Here is a 25,191-nt window from a genome sequence, read left to right as displayed (position 1 = left end):
AAGTATTACAGCTGTCTCTCCTTTGATCTGGATTTACAAGTACCTAAAAGATGAACAACACAGCTTCAACAAAAAGGAATGTTCTGTATAGCATAGTGCAATGACTCATCTTCTGTAGCTCTTTCTAGTATCCCAAAACTATAATCTTTCTGTATCTGTGCCAACACCTTTTCTTATTGCATTAAAATTTTCCTGCGAGGGAAAAAAAAAAAAGTTCCAGTCGTCTTCTTTCTTCTGTCTCTAGTTGACGTGAATATACTGAGAGTGGTGGCATCTTGAAGGGACTTTCTTCCCCTAGTGCTGCAAAGCTGCTCCACATTCAGAGCAGCTGGTCCCAGTAAACATACTCTTTTCTTCCCTTCTACCCCTCAGAAATTCAAGAAATGCCACAATTTCTCCCTTTCCTTTAGTTAATTGAAACTATTACAGGAATTAAGGCCAATATATTTCAGCATAACAGGACTGTAATAGTGTTTATAATAATGTTTTAAAATGGAAAATAATTAGTCCCAGCCCTCTATAAAGAGTGTATAAAAATGTTCAAGTGAGCAGAATATTGTCCTATTCCTGGAAACCCAATTCAAATGTTCTTGTTCCAGAGTCACAATTTCCTATCACATTCCAATTTAATAGACAAATTTCATTACCAGCCAGTGGAACACAAGAAAAAATAAAACCTATATTAAGAGCAATGGGAAAAGTGCCAAGGAGGAAGTGGTGGCTTTTCCTGTCTTGATGCTGGCCTTGAAAACTCAAAACACTGCCTTGATCTTCCACACAGACACTGGCTAGAACAAAATCCATTTCTACAGGCACTGTTGCAATAATTCACTAAATCCAGGGACTAAAAGCTAGAAGACAGAATGAAAAGTGGAAAAAAAGAGAGGCTAATAGTCATTAAAAAAAAAAAAAAAAGAATATATATATATATATATATACACACATATATATATACATGTGAAACGGTACTCAGTCTCCCTAGGGTGTTTTGGTAGCTCCTGTCTGCCAGCTGCCCCAGCCAGGGAAACAGTGAGGAAGTACCATCATCTTCCTCTTCATACCGCCACAGCCTCTTGGTTGTAGAGCCAAGAGATTTTACAGACTCTGCCCATAACATTCAGTGAGAGGAAAAAAAAAAAGCCAGTAACAATCAGCTGTGACTCTGCTTCCTTCCAAAATGTGGACTCTGAGTCTGCGTCCCTGAACTGACAGACAAAAACACCCCACTGCCATGCCTCCGAGCTGCTGGCCACTGGATATCCATTTCTCCTGCCAAACTATTTACACTGCAAAGGGAAAATTACTCCCACTTCTCCATCAGGGAACTCCTAATCTTTAAACCCTGATCTTTCCAGGTCCCCTCCAGCCTGGGCTGTTTAATGAGTCTATGATAATATATAAAACACAAACTTCTTTCAAAATTAAAAACCTGATGAGTCCACACATTTGCAGTTACCTATGACCTCTTCAATATCAGATCACAGCCAGTGATGCGTCATGTCCTAATCACATCACATTAGCTGAACAGCAGCACTGAAGTATTTTAAATGAACCATTTATTTGGAATACACCAAGCAAAAGCCTGGAGTTTTAGAAACATGCATAACCAAAGCTACAGCTGAAGTTTCTTGCAGCTGCAAAAGTCCACGTTTCTCAGCTTGAGGAGGGCAAGTCTCTACAAGCAAGTCCTTGAGTACACAAAGTTAATAATTTTCTCACTCAATCTGTGTGATGCTATTGGTTTCAAGATATTAAGAAATGCAAGTGAAAAATAAAACCAGAAATACAGTATTGATGCAGCATAATTTTTAATAGGAGTGAAAGGCAGATATACTTTTAAAGGCATCCAGAATTGAAAGACTACATTCCCAAAGACACATTACACCCTGCCTATACCATTCAGAGTTAACGTTTTGTACATCAGCGCAACAAACATAAAAGCCAGTTTACAAAGAACTGTAGTATCAAGGAGAAGCAAGCTTTTGATCAAGAAGAGAGTTTGGGTGGCAAGACAGCAAGCAGACACAGAGCAGAATAAAGATAAATCATCGCAAGCACTTCAACAGTAGCACAGAGCACTCAAAGCCTCCGTGGAGGGTGGCTGCTGTCACCAGGGCTCTGCACATCAGGGACCGCTGCTGCCAAGACTCGCTGTCAGTCCACACTTGTCAGGCCTGGGCTGATCTTCATTTCAGGGACGTTCCCGCTGGGTTTAGCAGGGGTAGCAGCTCCCATAGCTGAACCTTTGGCCATATCGTGAACTGAAGGGGTAGCCGTAGCGGCCAGAGTAAAAGCCTGGGTAGCCATAGCAGTCCCCAGAGCCATAGAAGCCCCTACAGCCGCCATACAGACCCCCATAGCCATAACAGTCCCCAGAGCCATAAATGCCCCGGTAACCGTACAGACCGCCATAGCCATACTGGTCCCCAAAGCCACAGAGGCCCCGGTAGCCATAGAGGCCCCCATAGCCCCGGTAGCCACAGGGGCTCCGGCAGTCGTAGCTCCGGTAGCCGTACAGGCTCCCATAATTGCAGGGAGAATAGCAGTCATCCTCGCACTGGCTTTGGAGGAAAGTCATCTTTCTGCAATGGAGGCAAACCTGAAACACAGCAGCAGGGAGGAAAGCAAAAGTAATAAATACTTCCAGTGACAGTAACAGTCTCAGAGCCCAAAGACTTTTTCACTGGCCCCATGAGACAAGGACAGAACCAAAATTATGACCAAATTCCTCAGCTCTTTGTTACATCCCATTTCTATCATTTTCTCATTTACCCACTGGTTTTAAACCATTTTATTTCTTTTCTTGCTTACTGAGATTGGTGAAAGCACTGACTATGGAATATACCTGTTACAGATCAAAACCTCCTTGCTGCTATTTCAGGATTTTTCTTGGAAAATATTGTTAGGAGTTAACAATCCTAAATTTCTTTTAGGATATCAGTTTTGCATAGAGCTCTACATTCCCAAATCCTTCAAGAAAATCTTCAAGAAAGCTTAAAGTGTCTGATGTTTGTCACGATAAGAGACTTCAACTTTTGGGTCCATTGTTCCAAGTTCCATTTCAGTAATTTACACCAATTTTGACTGGCATCTGGAAATGCTGACAGCACACACAAGAAACTACAGAGCGTTAGCACACATGAGAGCCTCTACTGTCCTGCCAAACAGAGCTGAAGACCTCCCTTAAAATAAAATAGAAGATATATGGAAGAACCCACTGAGTCCCACGGTGGGGAAACCCTTCTCTAATTCTGCTGGAGGCAGCTCTGTAGACCTAATAACCAGTGATCCTTAGCAGGGAGCCAGATACCCCAGGTATCAACAGGACCAAGAAAGTTTCAGCCCCAGCTTCAAAACTTGCCAGTTCCTGCAACGCATTAAGCACAGGTACAAGGTACAGAGAAATCTTACATTTCAGAGAAGCCACGATCCTAACAAATTATTAAACCAAAATTTCTAATCCTTATGGAGAGACTAAATGGAGGAAAGGCTTACCGAGTTCACCGGGAGGAGGAAGGCAAAAGAGCTGATGAGGAGCCTAGAGCTCTGAGCCCTTTTATACTGTTTCTTTGCCCGCCTGGCTTATCTAAGACGCCCTGCGTATTCAAAAGGTTTGTAGCCTTATTGGTTGGAAAACAAATTTGCCTGTACACATCATATCTTCAATTAATGTAATTTTCTTCATTGTTTGGGATTATTAGTGCATTCCCAGCTTCCCGTATGTCACGTACATTACAGGTTTCTTTCATCTTAAAATTTTCTGGGCCAACTGCATTCCTAATACCATTTTAGTGCCTTCACTGTCAAAACCGAAGTTTATTTTTATATAATATAAAAGCATTTATAAGTTCCCAAAGCCATTGGAGGGAGAGAAATTTTCAGTAAAAGAGTAAAACCTTCCCACGTTTGAAAATATCTGTCGTTCACCAGAAACTGATGCACCATGGCACAGGCTTCGTGCTTAAAGGAAATGTAGACATATATTTAGGTATTTTATATTAAACTACATAGCAACTTCAGGAAACAGAACCAGCATGAACTACAAATAAATCTTAATTGCATTCCTCTAAAGTGTTCATGGTGAATGAAAGTCATGCTGCTGCATGAGCAGAAAGAATGTTTTCAACAGCAATACGACTACGACATTGTTTGCTGTTTAGTTCACTAGAGGGCTTGATCGCGAGTTCAGCAGAACAAAGCGGAGAATACAAGTATGAATTTGATCTGGAAAATAATAAATGATAAGGATTTTGTGAGACGTACTAAATGCTATTTTCCAAGAACCCATGTTAATATTTTCTTTGCAAAGAATCAACCACATGTATCAAATAGGGTACAATAGTGAAGAATACTGGAGTTTACTGCAGAACTCCTTGGATGACCTTCACCTAATTTCTGGCATTAATTTGAATAGAAAATTAGGGTAGTAATGAGCAAGCAGGATGTTGAGGCTTCTTCAGAATTTTGAATACCAAAGCACTTCATAAACACTCATTAACGTTTTCAATTTGCAAAGTGTTGCAGTATTTAAATATTAATAGTTTGTCACCAAAAGACACCCCCAGATTTAATAATATGGTCACTTACAAGACCCGTCAAGGTCTCTTGTTTCTAAGTCCTAATAAGGTGATGCATTATGTGTTTTATGAAAGTCAAAAACTATAAAAAAACTCTTCTAGAATAGGAAGAAATATTTGGGAACTTTCTTAAGGCAGTTGAAAAATTTCTTCAAAATCACTGTTGTAGAACCTGAGACGAAAAAAAAATAAAATATCAAAGCAAGCTGCTGGCAAGAGATCCCCACCAATGTCACCGGGCAGTACGTACAGGTCATGAGGACGCTGAATAGAAGCACTACCACGTTTCGGCACACCAAAGACAAGCCTACTCTTTTTCTGCCCTGTGTGTTACACCACAGATGCAAAAGCTAAGCAAATGGAGTACCTACAAGCAGATTGCGCAACCAGTAATGGTCTAAACATCTCTCAAAATTATTCCAATCCATCCAACTACAAAGAATTCCATGCAATTTTACTAGAAATGTGCTGAGCCCATTTCTTCTTGTTTTAAGATTAAAGAAATTCTAAAGGTATTACAATGCGTGTCATAACATCAAACTCTGAAAACATGAAAACCACTGACTGAAATTACATCAGTTGAAGGAATAATGCATGCAATAAGGTATGTTGTATAACTAATGCCTAAGTTTAAGAAGGTATATACACAGACCTACAACTCCGAAATTTTATTCACTTCTCTTGAGCCACTCCCCTCGGTGAACCAGGTAAGTCAATGCTGACTCTACTCTCTTTGTTATACATATATTTGCGTGTATATACTTCTATATGTTTTTCTGTATAAATATTTGTGTGTGTGCGCATGAACATATATGTAAAAAAGGCACTGGTTTGTACATATATATGACATCTGTAACGTGTGTCTATGCTTACATACAGACATTCTGTAAGCAATTTTTTGTCATTTTGGAGCTAATCGCAAACATAAAATTCTCTGCAACATCAGGGAATTCCTTCACTGAAACTTTTTTGTTCTTCCTGAGCTTATTTAGTAGTAGGCTTTAAAGCACTGGAAATTTCAAGTTTACTGCCACAACTTTGGAGTCATAAGTAATTTCCAGTTCCAGATTATTTTCATTAGGTGTTGGGAATTCAAATCCCTAGATGAAAACTTTATGAAACATTTACTACTTTAAGTAGACATCCTGGAAGGAATTTCCTCCATTTCATTGCATTCTTTGCGTTTATCCTACATTGAGTGGCGTGCAGCACTATGGGAGATAAGGGGATGCATGTGATAGGCTGTTGGTCTCATCTGAATAAGCATCAGTATCTGAATTGACATATTTTTCTTTAATTTATTCAAATTTCTCTAACTTTTGGGGTGGGAAAGTTCAGTTCTCAGTTGGTAAAAAAACCCATATTTTCTATGTATAGTCAGCCAGTTTCAAAAGTTGGAGGAAAAATTTAGGAAAGTTGTTTGGGATTCAGGAGATTAGAAAAATAAACAAGATGGTTAAGAGGATGAAAGATACCAGCAGGAGGGAATGAGTTGCCTTTCCTCAGCTCTGTCCGAGCTTTGAGCCTTTCCTGCTGCTGTCAGCGGCCCATAAACTCACCTCACTTCTGGGTGCGTGTTCCAGGTTTATCTGCATCAACAAACGATGACTTTCTACAGGGACCTCTATGATGATGGGTGCTACTCACCATTTGGCTATGAAGACCTCTATGGTTTTGGGGGCCTGAATGGCTACCGATTTGGAAGCCCATATGGCTACTACCAGGACCAGTACCGATATGGGAGCCCATATGGCTACAGAAGCTTTGGGAGCCTGTATGGGAACAGAGGCTTGATTGGTTATGGGGGCTGTTATGGGTATGGGGACTTGTATAGATTTGGGTACAGCTACCCCTTCTCTTCTCGTTTTGGCAACAGATACAGCTGTTGAAACTGCTGTCCATGCTGAACCAGTGGAAATAGCAACCAAGAAATGAAATGCAGGATATGGATTCACGTCTAAGGTTATGGTGCTGAGAAATGCCAAGCACCCATGCCTCTGGCTGAGTTCGGTGGGACATGTGGGTGCCAGGCTGCGTAAGACTACCCCATACGCAACCCTCTCTAACGTCTCCTGTTTCTTCAACTATTACTCTAAAGGACAACTTGAATTACAGCAGGTACTGAGGCATCTTTACAGCACGCTGATGGACTAAAGCAAGACTTTCAGGTGTGAGTAAAGTGCCTTTTAAGTTAATTCACAGCCACTTTGTATTGCCAGCGTAATAAGAGTTTCTGCAACCACCATGAACAAGTCCACTTTGCTCAGCTATAAACTTCACCAAAGATGACATCTAGTAGAGAAGCTCCTGTTATATATCCATGCTGTGCCTCATCTGGCAGTGAACATTATTTAAAGCAACTCTGTGAGCAAGAAACATGTCTGGACTGTCCAACTCCACCATTTCCACAGAGAGCATCATCCGGCATCAGACACACTCTGCTTGCTGAAGACCCTTTTGTAAAACTGCAGACTTATTCTTTCTGTTACTCCGTTTCTCATTTTCATTAGAATTACTCTGCTTAATAGTATCAGGTGTCCAGTCTTCTCCTTTTGTCTGTGCTCATACGCCACTGTAAAGGGACCAGCAGCACTGCCACTCTAACCAACCATACAATAAGAGGGAAGTCTAGACTCCAGATGTGAGAGTATCACCACATCCCCATCTGAAATGCTCCAGCCCCAACTCGTTTCCCAGAGTAGGAAGAAGTTCTACTTTATTGCAATTAACCTGTGACCCTGGGTTTACACAAATACTTCTCCAGAAAAGGTCATCACCTGACTGTCTGTATTACCAAACACACACAGTCCTGGAGCAAACTGGGTTTCGTGCTTGAAAAATAACTTTCAAAAGCAAGAGATCGAGTGAGTGGAAGTCTCATGGTCTGCCAAGGAAACATAGCAATGACACCCAAGGTTAAAGACACCTAAGAGAAATGACCAAAGGCAACCAAGTCATGATGATCTGCTGGAGACATCATCTCCTTTGCAAACTGAACAGCCAGGTTATTCAGGGAGTTCCTGTCAGCCTCTACCATGTCACCTTAGGAGATTGAGTAGTCTTGATTTAGATTTATAATAATCAAGATTATAATCTGGCACAGAACAAGGCAGTTCAACAAGTATAGCCTAGACAAAACTGCATGGATCCCATGCAAGCCCAGTTAGACAAAGACATCACCAGAAGTCAAAAGTCTTGTTGCAGAAGTGACTGCGAGGGGGCACCTCTGGGCTGATTTTCAGGAGATACCCTACATGGCTACCCCTTCTCTTCTTATGGTGGCCACCTGCACAAGCATTCCTGCATTCCTCAGCTGACAGAGCAAAGTGGAGGAAAGGGTCAAGAAAATAACTAGCAGAGCAGATTAGAGAGGTGCTTTCATGGGCAGAAAAACAACAATAGTTAGCAGAATAGTTCCCAAGCTGTAAATGCTACTCCTCCAGTCCAAAGTCCATTTCTTTACATCCATGTCATTGCTTTCACTTAAACAATTTGACCTTGAACTGGACCATAGCAGACTGAGACCCACAGATCCATTTCCTTGTCTGGGAAGGAGCAGCCGCAGTCAAGAGATGGGCCTGGTCTGCTGCCTCATTACTTGGAGCTCACCTCTTTGTGTCCTAGTTTGAGCAAGACAGAGTCAGATCAGGATGCCCCAGGAAGAGGGTAAAGGCAGCAACCTCTACCCTAGCCTCCTAGCAGGGCACGTCGGCGGTAAATCAGCACAACCCTTTGAAAATGGCAAAGCTATTAAGACTTTTTTTGTAATCCTGCTGTCAGCAGCAAAGAGGGATGGGTTCCCCAGGGAAAACATTAAGAAATGGCAGAGTCTCCCACCACAATGAATTCAGCTTATCTCCCTTGGATGCCCTCAGGCACACAAGGCTTTTCCCACCTGCACGTACAGTGCAGAAAGGCTTACAGAGATATGCACGGAAAGAGAGACAGAATAAAACACACAAAACCAAAGATCTGGGTGAAATCCTCAGCCTGCCCAGGGTCCTTTGGCCCCAGCTTAATATCAGGTCCACATTTGCCAACGCAGCAGTCTTTATGTTTCCTCCCTTCACCACGTTCCACTCAGTTCATTACCAGAGGCACTATCACTTCCGACAGCGGGTGCAATCACCACCCAATGCCTGGGGAACATGGCCTACAGGCTGCAATTACTTGCCAACCTCAGCCTTCCCAGACCTGGCACCTGCCTCCACCGCACTGCCTCAGAGCTGCCTGGGCACCACCTCACTTCCCTTTTTGCTTTGAAGATGCCACTGCTCTAGTTGCGGCTCCAGCTCTGTGCGCAGCACTGGGGGGGCCCTGACACACCTCGCTGCTGCCTCCCAGCTAAGCAACCTGAGCCCCCCATTGCTCTCCCCCCACTCCAGGGATCCAGGGCACAGCCAGGATCTCCTGCCCTGCTGCAGGTCAGCATTATGCAAACACTGGAGCCCAACCACCACACAGGGAGGGAAACCAATTTCTCACCCCAGGTGCCCCTACCACAGGTCTCTCAGCCTTTATTTACCAAGCAGGGACTGGATCATTTTATTACTTATTCAAGAATGTCAGGGTGATTCAGTAAGTCTACAATAATTGCAGAGTTGGGGTCTGGACCATTCCCTGGCCCCCCAAGCATCAGTCAACAGCACTGATGTTCATTTCCCATGGATCCATCCTAACATCCCAGGAAACAGAGTTTCTCATATACCTGTGCAGTGGTGTGTGAAGAGCATTTTCCCTGTTGCATAGGGTTTTATGCCCTAAGGCTTAAGAAAACTTGGATGATTAGAGGAACTTTGTGCCTGCCTATGAGATATTATCATAATGATGGCAGATGGCTAATTTAGCTAACAGAAAACTAACTCCTGTAATTTCATTTAAACTTCTGACTGTCAGTATGAAGCAGGATGTATTTACTGCATGCATGTGGGAAATTACCAATTTAAATGCACCTCATGACCAGCCCACACATGAGGCATGCTGCAGGACATGCCTCCAGCACAAAGATTCACTGCAAGAACAAAAATCATTTTTAAAGAGTAAATTTATCCCAAATGAGAAATCTGGCCCCCAACTATTGCACAAACTAGACTAGAACGGTTTTTCAAAATATTTCTTAAAAAGAGTGCAATATTACAACAAAACCTTTTAAGAGGAGGGAAAGTGGACCACGGTATAGGAAAAATGGCCTTACTGGAAGCAATGAGGGAAACAAGGAGCATTTCAAAATTCCCCGTATTTAGATGAATATTCTTATCCCATAATCCAATAATGAACCTAAGAGACGTTAGCAAATACTTCTATTATCTTAAAAAAGACATTGGTAGCTTGTTAGTAAGACAGCTGATATCTTTAGTCCTCAGAGCATTTCACATGAGTAGCTTTTCTATCAAAATGAATAAAAGGCGTATTATAAATAGCTCCATAGAAATCCACCTGAAAAATTTCCTAATTTTACTGACACTTAGTGGTTTTGTGGTAACTGCAAGTCTTAGCTTATTACATGGAAAGTGAAACTTGAGAGGCCTCAATAATAAAGTTCAGTTCGCTTCCAAATACACCATTAGCACAACAATAAGGATTCCTTCATCTGGCTTTTGAGGTTTGGGGGATTTCTCTTCTGTAGGGAAGGATTTATGTGGTTGGTGAGAATCTGCTTTAATCACCTCATCTAAGGCTCACCAACAGTCAATTACACACTATTACAATGCCTGGGCAGCCTCGTTTTCTGTACACATAAGGCTAATAATTCTCCAAAGAGTGACTGCTGTGAAATAATCCAGCATTCTCACATCAGCTTGCAATACTGAATTATACTGTTCCTGTAACAAAGTATTAATACGCTACATAACATTTCAAACACATACAGCAGCATGGAAAGCTTGTGAAATGCTTTATTATTGATATATTCCTAAAGAAATTCAAAATTCCATGAATGAACATCACCAGCCATTTTCACATGCATATGTTACATCGTAAAACATTGAGCAGAGCAGTAAAGCCAGAAATCTCATTTTTACACTAAAAAATAGCTGCTCTTACATAACACTTGGCTTCAGATTCTTCTTAGTAATACCAACTTCTCATGCACCTCTGCTCTGATGCATTGTGTCACTGCCTAGATGGGGAGGTTGAGCCTGGGGACACCAGGTAACACGCGCTGTGCCAGAAAAGCAAGTGTTGAGGAAAGAGCTCCACAGAGCTGAGCGAGACCAGGAACAATGAAAACAAAGATGTGGGCAGCAGTTTCACGAAGGGAGAGCTACAGCATAGAGGTTACTGTGGAAAGGAGAGGCACACACAACCCACTGCCAAATCTCTCAAGAACATCATTGTTCTGAGGCAGACTGATAGGATCAGTTTGATGCAGCAGGACAAAGGCACCTGAAGGCAAAGGGGAACACGTGCAGAGATGCACACACACGTGGAGGCCAATAACATGTTGCAATGTCACGTTTAATGAGAAACAAGCAGATCATACAAAGGCAGGATTATATAGTACAGATTACAAATTGTCCGCAACCTGTGGTTTGATGCAAGATGATTCATGTAATAACCGATGTTGCTTCCCTATTGCAGCTCTGTGTTGATATTCAGCCCTGATCATAGCAAGACACATACAGCACAGAAACAGAGCATAAGCTGGTTGGCTCCACAATCCTTTTTTATACATCATTAGCCACAGAAAGAGCCTACAAAGGGATCTAAAATGGATGTCATGCCAGATGCCTTTACATTGCCACAATGACACCTACAAACCCCCAAGGAATTCGCAATATAGTCCATAGCATTGAGATCAGAGCACTTGGAAAGATAGGAAGACATTGGAAAAAGAAAATCAGGGTAATCTGAGAAGGATGTAAATGGATTTTTCAGAAGATCTGAGTATCTACAGATGCATTTAATGGCAGCCCCAAATGCTCAACCCTTCCTAAAGGCTGTGCCCTGGGGCTCAGCTGCATATCTGCCTCCTGCTTGTTATCTCCTGGACATTCTTCTTTCAGCAGCAACTCTCACTAGGTTTAGCATGGCCTACAGCTTCCAATCGGGTATCCCTGTCCCCATCTGGCACCACCATAAACCTGTGAGCCCCCAGGAGCATGGGCAGCACTAAAGCCAGTTGCAACTTCAGGGGCTCCTGCAGATCCCACGACGCTCTGCTGTGGGTAGGTGCTGAGGATCGGTCCAGGGATGGTCACAACCACTGGCGGAGGGTAGATCACCACCCTGGAGTCAGGACACTGCCGAACACAGGGCTCGTTGCAGCTGTCAGCAATGGGCTGTGGCACAGCCACCCCACACAGGGAGGCACTGCCATCAGTGCATGGGCTTAAAGAGTGCACCATTTTTCAGGGATGGCTAATCTGAAGCACAAGGCAATAGTATAAAAATAAGGCACAATTCTTATAAGTTTCACAATCAAACATTATAATAACAGACTACCAACAGGCTAGAGGGAAAGGCAGAATTTTCATAGCTCAGTTCCTAGAAGACACGTACAAATCTTGCATTGAACACAATAACATCTGGAAATGAGTTTTCATGAAAAATTAATTGGAGCTCATCATCCAGATCTGCATTTACCAAAGTCGATAGCTAAACAGTCACAAATTTATTCATTTACATCAAGAAAACTTCAAATTGATATCAGAATATTTGCACATGATTCACCCTGACTTAAAACTACAAACACAGGCTTTGTTAGAAAGATAAATTCAGATGAAACTTACCTACTTCACAAGAGAAATAAGAGAAATGGTCATACAAGATCTGATGTTGAGCACTTTTATACTTGCCCTTAGACGCCCAAAGCATGAATCACCTACGTGTATAACATCCTAATCAATTACTAAACACATTTCTTTCAAGACTTAACTTTGTTAATGAATGTCAATTGTTTTAAATAAATCACTCTTTGTAATTATCAGCTTGTCCATCTACCTCGTATGACCTGTACTTTATTGCCTTCCAGCCTCTGCTATTTCAAAACTTTATATAGAGGGGATACTCTGCCTCTGCATGTTGGAGAAAGACAAAGTGTTTATATGGCTCATGCTTGATGTCCTCCATGAATGGACTTGTTCCTGGGCAGGTGGTAAACAGCCTTTTGCTTGGAAGAAAATGTACTGACTCAGCCCAGAAAGAGTTGCAAAAGCGAGGGATAACCTGTGTTCTTGGCCTAGGGGCAGCCAGGTTCATGGTTCTGCGATGAAATTAGACTAATGCAAAGTCTGGTCAAAGCTCTGGCACACTGTAGAAATCCTGAATTTTAGAGAGTTATATATCCAAATCAGTCAGTGCAGACCTTCCAATTAGACACCAAGTGTGCATGTCTTCAAACATGCAAGCTTAACGATAAAAACAAGGAAAAAAGGGTAAGGCCATATTTTATGTGAAATTACATGTCCCATGCTGTGCAGCTGTAAATCATGACCTGATTAGGGGAATGGCAAAAAGACAATAAATAGGGTGTGGCTTAAGCAAGACCTTGTCAGGCATTTTTTCCTGTGAGTCCCTTCTTCAATAAAAGGCCACCTAAAGCCATTATAATAATAACCTATGTTGCACATATAGAACGACGAGTGGAAGATGCCTTTTGGAATCCCAATTGCTGATGAATTGCAACTGCCAGTGCGGGGTTATCATCCGTGTTAAACAGCAGCATTAGGAGGCGACTTTCTGACACTCAACAGCAGTCAGCAACAGATGCCAAGAATGGCAATGGCGTGTGCCATACGGGCACTCCCACCGGGCCATAGAGGGGTAGCAACTTGTCCATTCTGATTTACACTTCATTTTAATTAAAAACAAAGATATTTTGCTATTTCTTTAGTAATAGAGAGGACTTGTTTGGGCTGTTCTATTATAGTAAGCCTCACCTCAAAGCCTTCTCTCTTTCTCCCAGCAGCAGCATGTTCTTGCAAGGAAAAGCCTCCCTTTGGTGGAGTTAGAGGTGGATGTGGTAACACTGCAGAACAAAGTTGCCCCCTTTTAAGGAATCTCTGGAAAATAGCTTATATATCATCAGACTGGCACCAAAATAACTTTGAAGGGCAGGACTAGACCTCATTGCGTTATATGCTACTGTGGAGTAGAAACCTCAATCAGGATTTCCACAACAATGGGAAATGGCTGGGATGCTTTCCTACTTTAATTGTGTACTGAGATTTATCTTCATAGTGTCATAATGCTTGAGGATGACATAAGATATTTAACTCCTTTGGAAAATTGGCAGCTCTGCCGTTTCTATAATTGAAGATAAACATGTGAATTGCAACATATGTCTTTATCTCAGCTTAGATTGGGTAGCAATTTATCCCTAAAGTAATTCCTCAAAAACACTGGAATTGCTATCCAATTACTACTTTCAAGTTAGCCAACTGAAGATAAAACTAAATGTTAAGTCTTATTTTAGAAATGTATTAATAATTGTCTTGAAAAGTCAAGATCTTCAATGCAACGCGAGAGGAAGCCACACTTCTGGGACTTGTTTCCTTCTCTGCTGCAGACTGCTTGGGGTTAATGTCACTGCAGGGTTCATTTATCTGAACATAAAGGTTAACAACACTGACAGTAGGCACGCTAATGCTCTCTGAAAACATTTTCGGAGCACCTCGTAAAAGCTCATTAGTGTTCTACACAGCTGATGTTGTCATATGCATTTTGGTTTTTAACAAAAGTATTACAACTGCCAGCTCAAACACTACCAGAGAAGACAAGGAAATAAAAGTGATGAGTCAACTGGTGAACCATCCAAAACTCAGTACTTAAAGAGTGTGTCCATAAGGACGCAATGCAGCAAAACAACGCACGCGTCAGCTCAATTTACCAGTTAAAACAAGCTTAAGAATCAAATTCCAACACCTTAAAAACTGAAGGTACTAGACACAAAAATCATCATCTTCGTATCAGTCAGGACACAAAAAACATCTGAGCTGCAGACAAGCCATCAACACCTTCAAGCACTCAGGAAGTGCTGATAGGAGACGTATTTAGTCTGTATTTAACTGAAACGTTAAGATTCTTCAAAAGACTTTAATAGTCCTTTATCTGTAAGAATATGCAGGAAAGATGTATAAAACCTTAAGGACCAAGCTAGAGCTCACCACAAGAGCAGGGAGCTTTCTGAAGACATCCATTTGATTATACTGTTCAAAAAAAGCAGACAGACATCAAGAATCAAATCCATCCTTGAGACCATTGAAACACCACAACAAAGAGACCTGATTTATGAAGTTTAAAACTCCAGAAATGTGTGTGGTTTAGTGTGCACACCACAGCAGGTGAGGCAGAAACCTTAGAAATAATTACATCAATTACATGTTGGCTTTGGCTAATAAGGACTTTGTGCCCAAAAAGGTGTTCTCGCCACCAGGCTGACTAGGAAAGTATACAAAAGTAATTTGAGGCTCAGAGCTTCATCCGTTTCTCTTGGTTTCTCCTCCTCAAACCAGGTATGTGTGATCAGCTCAACTGCTTTATAACTACCATACTACAGCTAAATAGACTGTAACCTTGAGAAGCTTAGCACATTTAATTTCGTAACAATGAACAGAGACATGAAAAGCCGCTGAGGTTTTTCCCACTTTGTCTTAAAGTTAGCAATACCATAAAGGCTGTGAAGAGACAGCAGTTGCAGGGGGAGCTGAACTTGTTTGTGACTATGAAAGTGTCAAACGAATAGTGTGTAATTTTTAGAAATAAAACCTACTGAAACCCTGGAATTATACTTATCTTAATTTGCTTTACTTCAGACAGCAATTGTGCACTCCACTCTTCCTTTGCATTAGAAGATTGCATTTTACTGTTGTGTTTCATGCTGCGGTTCTCTCAAAGGAAAAAAGCTTTCTTATGAACAAGGCTTCAGATATCGCAGGAGTACAAGTAAAGAGCTATTCTACTTCTGAATGACCTGCCACGCAGCTTGATGTCCAGCTTATGAAAAAAAAAAAACAGGACAGGCTTGGAGGTGGGCTGCGAATATCCCAAAGACAGCCTTGATGCCTGCTCTCTGCTACACAGAACAGCTCCAAAACTGTTGCCCTATACACTTAACCAAAGCTACCACTTACCACTGGCCCAGCCTCAAACCACCCAGCATCGCTACTTTATTCTGCAGAGAATGACACACTTTCCCATAATTTAGTCTTCCATTATGTGCTTTGAATTTTATAGATGTAAACAGCTACAGAGACAACATGCTTGGAAGAAAACTAGTGCTGGGTTCAGCATCACAAGAAGATTTGTAACTGCTTCCAGCAAATGGGAAATGGGGAATTTCCCACCCAGACATATCCACCACTACAAGGGGCTCTCAATCTTATCAGCTGGTCCTGATACTTCTCATTGCTCCATGTGGTAGCTCATGCATTAACATTAAGCCATGAGCCATAAATTCACCAGGAAGGTTGAGAAACAGTGAAGAAATACCCATTTTTCCATTGCCAAGGATTATTACCCAGCAGTTGAGGCTCTCCGTGCTGTGTTATGAGCTGTGTCACGGAAAGGTGAAGAGCAATGATCTGCTACACTCTAGTACTACACCAAGGGAAATGCAGAGATGGAATTGCTAATAAAGGCTCCTGCTTCTGAGCATTACTTCCAAGTTAATGCAATGTCCAACTAGCTAAGTTTATCTGCGTGCCCACTGTGGAAAATATTTTCCCTTGAAACAGATGGCATTGGCTATTGCTTAACATGTGATATCAACATGAAGCACTGGTCTTACTGCCTGTATCCATCATTTTGTCCGAAAAGAAGGGGTTGCAGCAAGAGTCAGTATTCAGGGTTATAACTATATTCCTCTTTATAATATACAAACTTGTATTCTATTTATAGTTAGGTAAAATCGGGGAGCTAAACCACTAAAATCAGCTGGCCTCTTTCTAAAGAGACACTCTGAGCTGGAAAAAGGTAAAAATGACAAGAACATTGAACTTTATTGAGCCACAGTCATGACTTGCGGCGTGACCCATCTTGGAGCCTATTCTCACTCCACACCTCAGCTTTGCTTTACTGATAAATTAAGATGGTCCTTCCAGATACTATGCTTATGCAGACCTATGTTTATCCATACATAAAGCAAGAATAGCACTGACAGAGGCTATTAAATGGCACCTTCATAACAGGACCTCTTAAAACTCCTTACAATTGCTCATTATGTTTGACATAAGCAAAACTCTTCAAGCAGGACTCCATTGTAATGAACAGCAGCACATATCCAATTTAAAGGATGCGTCTCAAGACATCAAAGGCTATAATTACATCACGTGTAGGGAGCAGTTTACCTTCTGATGGACAAGCACAAGGCACACACACAGGCAGTATCCACACAGGCACAGCTGAGGTTTAGGTGCAAACCAGCAGCTGTTGGGATGGTCACAGAGTAAGATAATGGGCTCATTAGAAAAGCACTCCCCCCCTTTGCTATCACTAGTCCAACCTGGTAATTCCTTGTTTCTCACCCAATTAAACCCAACTAGGTGTCACAAGCACAATTGCTAATCAAGTCTGATCAAATCAGAGTGCCTACAGGACCACAGCTGCCTGTATAAAGCACTGGCCCCATAGCCAGCTTCTAAATCCTTGGCAAAGTTATGATTCCTTGCAAGCGTAGCTATGCCAGTTGCCAAGCAGATTTCAATTTGTCACAGGACAAGCCCTGAGTTTTACACCCCACCAAAAGCCAGTATTGGCTTGCCTGGACACCTTCCACTGGCCTTGTTTCCAGCCATAAAAAGCAACAAAATGCAAAGCCTAATAAAATCAGGGAATGACTCTTATTAAGTTTGAAGAGCACCAGATCAGCCATACAATGAGTAGCTGAGTGCCAAGCTTTAGGTACATCCCTCCAAGCCTTGCTTTGCAAAGCCAGATTCCTCAGTGCCCCCAGCTGCCTACCTGCATTTAAATGAAAAGGCAAACTGGATGAGGATGAGCATTGCCCACTCCCCTCTGCTGCTTCCTGACTGTCAATCTGCTAAAAGAAGTTTTAAGAGAAGAGGGATAGATTTCTTTACATAACTAATGAGGTCAATGGATTAAAAGGCAGCTTTTACTTCTCCCATAAAGATTTAAAATGGAAAAAACCCACAGGGTGTGAGGTGTATTTCATGGTATTTGGGGATAACAATATACTAATAATCACAAGTGAGTAAAATAATTACAGCCAATGAAAAAGCTGCATATGAACAAATTCTCTCCTGTATCTAATTAGGATTTGATACACAGTGGCTCAGGGTTTCCATGCAGTCTAAAAGACCATATAAAAACACGCGTTTCCAAGCTTTCAATCCAGTTCTTACTCTCCGCTGTGAGCTCGGTAAGTTATTTGCCTATTTCTATTTCTAACTAGCAAAATATCCTTTTGTTGGTACTTTGAACTTGAATCTAGATCCTGCAGAAACACTCTGACACTGCAAATTAAGGGGGATGTTTCTTTTAAAGGATCTTTCTTGTTTGTTTGTTTGTATTTTTACAAGTATAGACAGATACAGGCTTTTAAAGTTGAGCCTGAGATTTACAGAACCTCACCCAATTTGGGACATAATGTTTCCCCTTTGATCCGGCCATTTAGGTACCCATATCTTTAATTTGCTTTGAAAAAAATGAATTCTAGATTTCTCCTGTATTAGAGGCCACTTATTTTAGTAGTTTAGTTTAGTTTCTGTTGGCAGCTGACCTTTACCATCCTAATTAGAGATTGATGCAGATTACTTCTATTATACCACAGAGGCTAATTTTTATCTGAAATAACTGAAGGAAAGTTTGGCTTCTGCGTGCTTGAGACCCCTTTTACACATGCTTTTGTGGGGATTCTTCTTTACAAGAGCTGGTATTACCTTCCCACTTTGAAAACATAGCAAGAAAACCCTGATCCAACCCTGCCTGGCATTTCTCCTGTGTCTGCAGTTAATTGTCAGCTGACATCTTTGTAAACAAATCATGTTGACCTACAGTAGCTGGGACCTGACCCTTGAGAGCTTGTTCTTAGAGTAGCCCTGTATATCTGCAAAAGCAACTGCCACTAAATTGCAAAGTACAGATGCCCAGGTGCCATTTGCTAATGCTGAGCAAAGCTGATCTGCAGTCAGATTTGAGATTTTAATTAGGAAATCCAAGGTCTCAGCACTTCTCCATGCTCAATCACATCTTTGGAATGGACACCTCGTGTCATCCAAGTACAGCAGAGAGCGCGCTGACATCCCACAGCTAGGCAATGCCTCTTCCCAGCAGCTGGGACAGACCCTGCGCCCTCCTGCCTTCAGGCAGGCCATCTCCACGCCACAAGCAGTTCAGCCCTGGCAGTACAGGGTGCTCCACAAGCTGATTCAGGGAGCTGAGATACAGATGTGAGCAGACACCTCCTGCCATTCTTGCAACCTTTTGGTCCCCAGGTTCCACTGGAGCAAACACAGGAGAGCAGGAGACAGAGTAGCCAGTAAAGCAACTACACAGCTGCATCCTGAGATGCAGAGATTTACATTTGACTTTTTCTACTCATATGGGACACTGGCAGCTTGAGCCAGACTTTCAAAAGTCACTCTGTCCTTAATGAACATTAGGCTTTTAAAAACAGAGCTCTGCCACATCACCCTGCCAATTACAAAGATAACAATCCTCTGGTCTGCAATTTGAATTAGCATAAAGAAGGGCAATACTTTCTTTTTCTTTCCCTAGTGCCAGCAGAAAGTAATTCCAGTTTCAGCTGAAGCGTCTGGAAAGCAAATAAATGATAGCCCTTGCCATAAAGAGATGGGAACCTCAGCACTAATCCCAGATACGCCATTGCCTCACTAGCTGAAGCATGCAGGTCATTTCGCAGCTATGCCTGAAACTCCCCTAATAATAGCTGCCTGCTTCCCCTGACATCTGAAGCTATGAAAGTTATGCAATGCTGTGCAGTTTCTGCTACTTAGAGGAGGGCTGAGAGTCAGAGCAGCAAGCTCAAACAGCAGAAAGGCAACTTGTCAGATACAAGCAGGGATCTGCAGGGAATTCATTTATCTTTCTTCCCTACTTTGTTTTTTAGGCTCATCTCCATCCCAGAACAATGGGTTATTATGGGTACCAATACAAGCAGCAGTGCTATATTCCAGGCAGAGCGAACCATGCCACACCGGTCTACATGCAGTGCCACAACCCCAGTGCAGTGCAGTGCGTGTCATGCACACCATGTGCTTCCAGAAGTGCCAAGGTGTGCTCTGTGAGGAAGACCATGCAGAGCAGCCCCAAGTGCTCCGCCCCATGTTCATCACGGTGCGTCGAGACACGCATTGTGGAAGGCCAGTCTTCCTCCTGTAGCCCTGCGTCTCCTGATCCATGCACCATGGTGTTCCCTCAACCCCATGGGCAGGGCACCCAACATCTCTGTATGCCACACTGTGGACAGCCAGGCATTATGGGGTGTCCTCAGATATGTGCTCCAGCTCACATGTACCAACACAGCTCATGTCCTTATTCATACCAGTGGTCCAATAGCTACCACTACAACTGTGGGCAACAGTAAACTCCATAGAGGTGTCCACAGAACAACCAAGCGATGAAGAGCAAGATGCATACCCACAACTGGGTTCACAAGCACAGCTTTCAGAAGCACGACTCTTCTCCTGCTGCAATCACTGGGGCTTGTGGACAGCCTGACACCCTTACAAACCAGCCCTTATTTAATGTTCTCCATGTTATATTCTGCATTAGATTTGAAGGTCTCATAGCTTCATACCTACCATCTCCTATCATCTACAGTGGGCTCAGATCTCGACTGCATGAAGACAGTTTTTCCACGACCGCCAGTGTAAAGGATATGCGAGTTTTACCATGGGCATAATCACTCACATGGATTACATTGTATTGTTAAAGTGCCCTCAGCTAGCCCAGTGCCAAAAAACCCTAGGTCCTTCCATGCTAATACTGCTAAGAATACATATTTCTTTCTGCTTTCAACTTTGTTCCAGAGGAGATTTTGTGAAGAAACCGGTTTTTAATTCTGTCCTTTGTTCTATATGCAACCAACAGAAATAAGACAAGTAAATGTAAAATGGTGGAAAACAGGACTCGACTTTCAAGTCAAGGGGGTCTACTGTGCAAAGCAACTCGGTCTGGAAGCACTTACTACTTAAATATCCACCTCTGATGTACCAACTGGAAGCCAGAGAGTACTTGCTCTACAGTCTGCATTACTTTATTCTCTGTGGTATATAACCAACGTCTCACATAATAAAGCCTCTACTGCATCAAAACTACTTGCTTTCTATATTGGTGGTTTTTTTCCTCCATCCCTATTTACACTTGACTCAGAGCTGAAAATCCCCAATTGTGCAGCAGCCATGGAAAGACAAGCAATGCTTTCACCTGTGCTGGTAACAAACACTCAGCTCCCCACAGTGGATCTCAAAACAACTTACAGAAAAGCTGAGACAGCTGTAAGATGATTAACACAGTGAATCAATAAGCTACCAGCAAAGACTGGAATTGTGAGGGCAGTGCTCTAACCTCTAGACCACACTGCTGTATGCGGTAGGACATTAAGCCATTCACAAAATGAGGTGTTATGACCCCATCCTCCAATAAATCCCAATTAAATTTACCCCAAATCATTCCTTGTGCATTTGTAAACTGTACCTCAGCAATCCCTTGTGCTCCATCGTGTGGCCAAGGGATTCAAGGAGCCACAGCAAGGCAAGCCCCAGGCAGGCACACACTCCTTCACAGCATGGCAGCCGAGGGCTCAGCACAAAACTCCCAAGCTATCAAGGACCCACAGTGCCACAAACACCCAGCCATTCAGAGTAAAGCATCAGTATCAGGACAAGGCATAGCAGAAATTGTTAGATTTGCAGTGATTTTTTTTTTTTCCTATCAGCCATGACACGCATTGAAATTGATACTCCCAAATATGTCACTTGTGACAAGGTTAGGCAGGCTACAGGACTCCAAATTCAGTTTAATTTGCACAGCAAGGAAGCATCTTTTAAAAGAACAAAAGGTTTGAAGCCAAAGATAGAGCAAGTAGACTGTCTTGGAGCCAAAAAAAAAAAAAAAAATCAGACACAGCAGCTCTGAAGTGGCACAACTTCCCTGGAGTCAGCAAAGGTGAGGATGACTTACACCTGCTCCAGATCTGCCTACTATGAGAGAAATAATAAATCTGTGCTCTCCACCAAGTAGCCAAAGGGCACACCTCTAATGTGGTCACATTCAAAGGAGGACGAAGCTGTTTGGCCATACCCAGCAAGGGGAGCGCTCTCCCATTCCCTCTCCTGGCTGCTGTGCTCCAGCCTGTGAATGCAGCACATCAGCAGACAGAGGTTACAGCTGCAACATGAGCAAAGGAGCCTTTCTGCATCTCCTTTCATGATTTTTCACCCATACCTTCATACTACAGCCAAGCTTTAAGAGGTCCCAGGTAGTCAGAGGTTTCAGTACTGTGTGTTCATCTGGGGAACTTCCCTGTTTAAGAGCCTGTTGCCTCAGTTCATCATGCTCTCTACATCACTTGCCTGCAAACATTTCCCATTTGCCCAGCTCTGCTGAGCTCCACCACTTCTGGACAATAGTATTGCAACAAAAACACATGTGATTTGTATTTAACTGCGTCTTTGCAATACAGCTGCTTGTTCTTTCAACAAGCTGGGTGGCAACTGCCACATTTTTATTATTATTTGTAATTAAAACCAAAAAGGGTGAGAAATTAGGAAGGCATTTAAAGTGTCTCTGCCATTCAGAAACCTCTATCATACTTTCAGAACTGATGCATCTGTCTGCCTCTGTAGACAATGTGGTTAAGTTCAATATGTCCCGCAGTCAAGTTAGCCCAGCCCAGGGAGATGGAACATTAGGTCAGAGCTACACTGCAAGCGCCACAGCCCACCGGTCCAGCAGCAAGGCCAGCCGCCCCAAGGAGCTCAGCCAGGTCCGCACCAGCCACCCAGCCCTGCCCTCGGATGCTTGTAGGCTGAAAGTAAACAGCAACTCAGTCACCTAACACAAAATTTGCCCTTGACAATGATACATTAGGTCCTCTATAACTAAAGATTTTAGAATTAAAATAATATTTCAAAATGAGAGTCCTTTTACCAGTAGTTTTACCTCAGCAGCATCACAAAGAATAATTCAAATGAAAACTCCAATAAAAATTGTGAAATTTTATTAATTTAATATTAATTGTGAAATTTTATTTATTTTATTTATTTATGAATTGTATTGTGAAAGTGATTAAGACGAAAGTCTTTCCCATTTCAGGTAGAAGAGCTTAGGAACACATTAGAAACCTTTTTCCCATCCCAGATTTAAGTCTTACTCGGTGTACTTGTCCCCAGCCACTGTCTCACAGGTGGGGGAGCCACCTGACAACTCTGGGGCTTCTCAGAGGACACATCGAGTTCTCAACAGGAGTCAGCAGGACCTCAAGCATTTGCAGTCCGAAGCTGACTTCACAGGGTGAATTTGTTCTCTCCTGATCAGTTTTGGCTTACCAGATACCTACAGGTCAAAACCTAGCAGGAAGAGCAAGAGAAGGACAGAAGTGTGATTTAGTGAATAGTGGCATCGTCTCTACCAGCTGAGAGCTGAAGCCACCAGGAGCATTTCACAGCTAGGGATTTGCTCTTTAGTTCCTTATTTCTGGCGCAGTTCAAAAGCATAGCAGTTGGTGGTTTTACCCTCATACCGTAAAAAACATCCTGCCTCAGACATCAACAGTAAAGCATCCAAAGCCACTTCTAGCATGCAGCAGCCAACAATTCATAGGAGAGCTGACCCACAGCCTCCTTTTCCAGCCCTGATGTGATGGAAAGTGCTTTCCATGCATGACCAAAACCATCCTTTGCATCAGAAGGGATCAGAGGAGACATCCACAGAAAGGCAGTTCCCTGCGCGTCCCCCAGAGCTGCATTCCCTGACCCCAAACCAGCACCAGCTCTGCAGCTGCAGCCCAGCTGCTCTCATCATTGCCAGCACCTGACCAAAATCAGCCAGCACCTGCTGCTCAAAGTCTTTCATTTACTGCTGTTTCACATGTGGCATTCGGAGTTTATTACTACTTTTCAAACATTTTTTTATGTTATATTTGGAGCCAACTTTGTGTTAGCTAACCTTACAAAGCACAGTAGCTGCATTTATTTCAGTGCATTATCAGGCTGTTCGTTATTTTAAAAGCCCATCTTGCTGCAGACAGTAATTTGCCCTGGAGCATCTCCTTGACGTGCTCACAGCTGTCACCTGGTGGATGCGTATCTGTACTTCAGCCACGTGCACTAGAAATAAGACTCGGGATTTCCAACAGCCCAGAAAGCACCCCAGCTATCCCAACACATGTGCAATCACAGCCTGGTTAATGCAGCTTAGCCATGCCCTCCTCTGGGCACTACCAGCTTACACAGTTCCTGGTTTTCACAGGATCTCCAACAACAACAGAGCCATCAACTGCTCTCTTGCAATTAGCCAAGCTGCATTTTCTTCTGAAGCACACACAGCAGCCCCTTCCCTCCTCAAAAAAGGGCCAGGCCAACAACACACTTCAGTGCTGACAGCCCAGAACCAAGCAGCTGCCCAGCAGAAAGAAATGGTGCACAGCTGCTCAGCACCCAAAAATCCTGGTGAAAGGGAGAGCAAGCAAAAGCTTAAGGTATTGTTCTCCAAAACGTTAGGGAGGTGGTTTGATGCCACAGAGGAGTTGAAAAGCAGGTAGAAGCCTCTCAGACTTTCTCCCTGCAGTCTATAGCCCAGGTATAAGACAGGATCCTGCAAGCCAAGGCTTTAACTCCTTGGGAAACTACAGAAACAGCCAGCAGAGAAAAACAAGAGCCAGCGCAGCCCCAGCACTATTCCGGCTAGATATAACAGCAGAAAAGCACAGTCCTCCATAATAGCACACAGGTTAAAACCATCCAAAACCATTTTTTCACCCCAGCTCTTGATATGGGAAATAAGTACCTGTGGTGGTCTCACAGCAGGGCTGCAGAGCAGAGCTGGCTACAGACTTGCAGGCTCTTCTTCACTCATAAGTGTTTTGCTTGGAGAAGTCTCCCCCTTACTAAGAAATGCAGCCCTGGGTGGGTTTCAGTAGAGAAGCAGCTTGCAGATAAATAAACTGCTTCAAATACAAAGCCCTTTCTGGAAAAGGAGCCAAAGCAGAGCTTTCTCCACTATTCAGCCAGTACAATTGCCAGCAGTCTCTCAATCCATTATAGAAGGGAACAGAGAAGCAGAAAAGTGTTTTCTACTGTATTCAGAGCAAGTTTTACTGTTCTTAAGCTTCAGGTACCTCTATGAGCTTCATAAGACTAGCTTAAATAAAACACCCTACCAGCAACTAACCCCTAACCAATAGCTCCCTCACAAGACCTCCTGCATCAGAAAAGAGTAGAGGCTTAAAGAGGGACGTTGGTGCAAGGGTGCCTGGGTCATTGGCTAACAAGCATGGAGCAGCTGAGGGCAATCTGGCTCCAAGCAGGCATAGAGGGGCAAGAGGTAGAGCAGCAGTTGGTTTTTGTGTGTCAGTTTGTAGGTAGGGAGTGGAGCAGCATCATTTATACTGTTGGATTTACTTTTTGAGGGTGGTTTTTTTTTGTGGACAGGTACTCTATGTAGGTTTTTTGGTTTGGTTTGGTTGTTG

General features: G+C 42.8%; 2 protein-coding genes across 2 annotated transcripts; both read right to left on the bottom strand.

Moving 5' to 3' along the window:
- Positions 1 to 1,791: 1,791 nt before the first annotated feature.
- On the bottom strand, positions 1,792 to 24,928 carry LOC104018268 (uncharacterized). Its single transcript, XM_009471392.2, has 2 exons — positions 24,510 to 24,928; positions 1,792 to 2,599 (listed from the first exon to the last, which is right to left on the bottom strand). The coding sequence occupies exon 2, from the start codon at positions 2,576 to 2,578 to the stop codon at positions 2,213 to 2,215; it is 366 nt and encodes a 121-aa protein (XP_009469667.1). The 5' UTR covers positions 2,579 to 2,599; positions 24,510 to 24,928; the 3' UTR covers positions 1,792 to 2,212.
- Positions 11,600 to 11,923, bottom strand: LOC148053842 (feather keratin B-4-like). The gene has a single exon (XM_087772472.1). The coding sequence runs from the start codon at positions 11,921 to 11,923 to the stop codon at positions 11,600 to 11,602; it is 324 nt and encodes a 107-aa protein (XP_087628598.1).
- Positions 24,929 to 25,191: the final 263 nt, after the last annotated feature.

The sequence above is a fragment of the Nipponia nippon genome, unplaced genomic scaffold (genome assembly GCF_047370975.1).
Source record: "Nipponia nippon isolate SJK-2023a ecotype South Korea unplaced genomic scaffold, ASM4737097v1 scaffold_36, whole genome shotgun sequence".
Classification (NCBI taxonomy): Eukaryota; Metazoa; Chordata; class Aves; order Pelecaniformes; family Threskiornithidae; genus Nipponia; species Nipponia nippon.
Note: the sequence above shows the minus strand (reverse complement) of the source record. Positions and strands in the feature narration are given on the sequence as shown.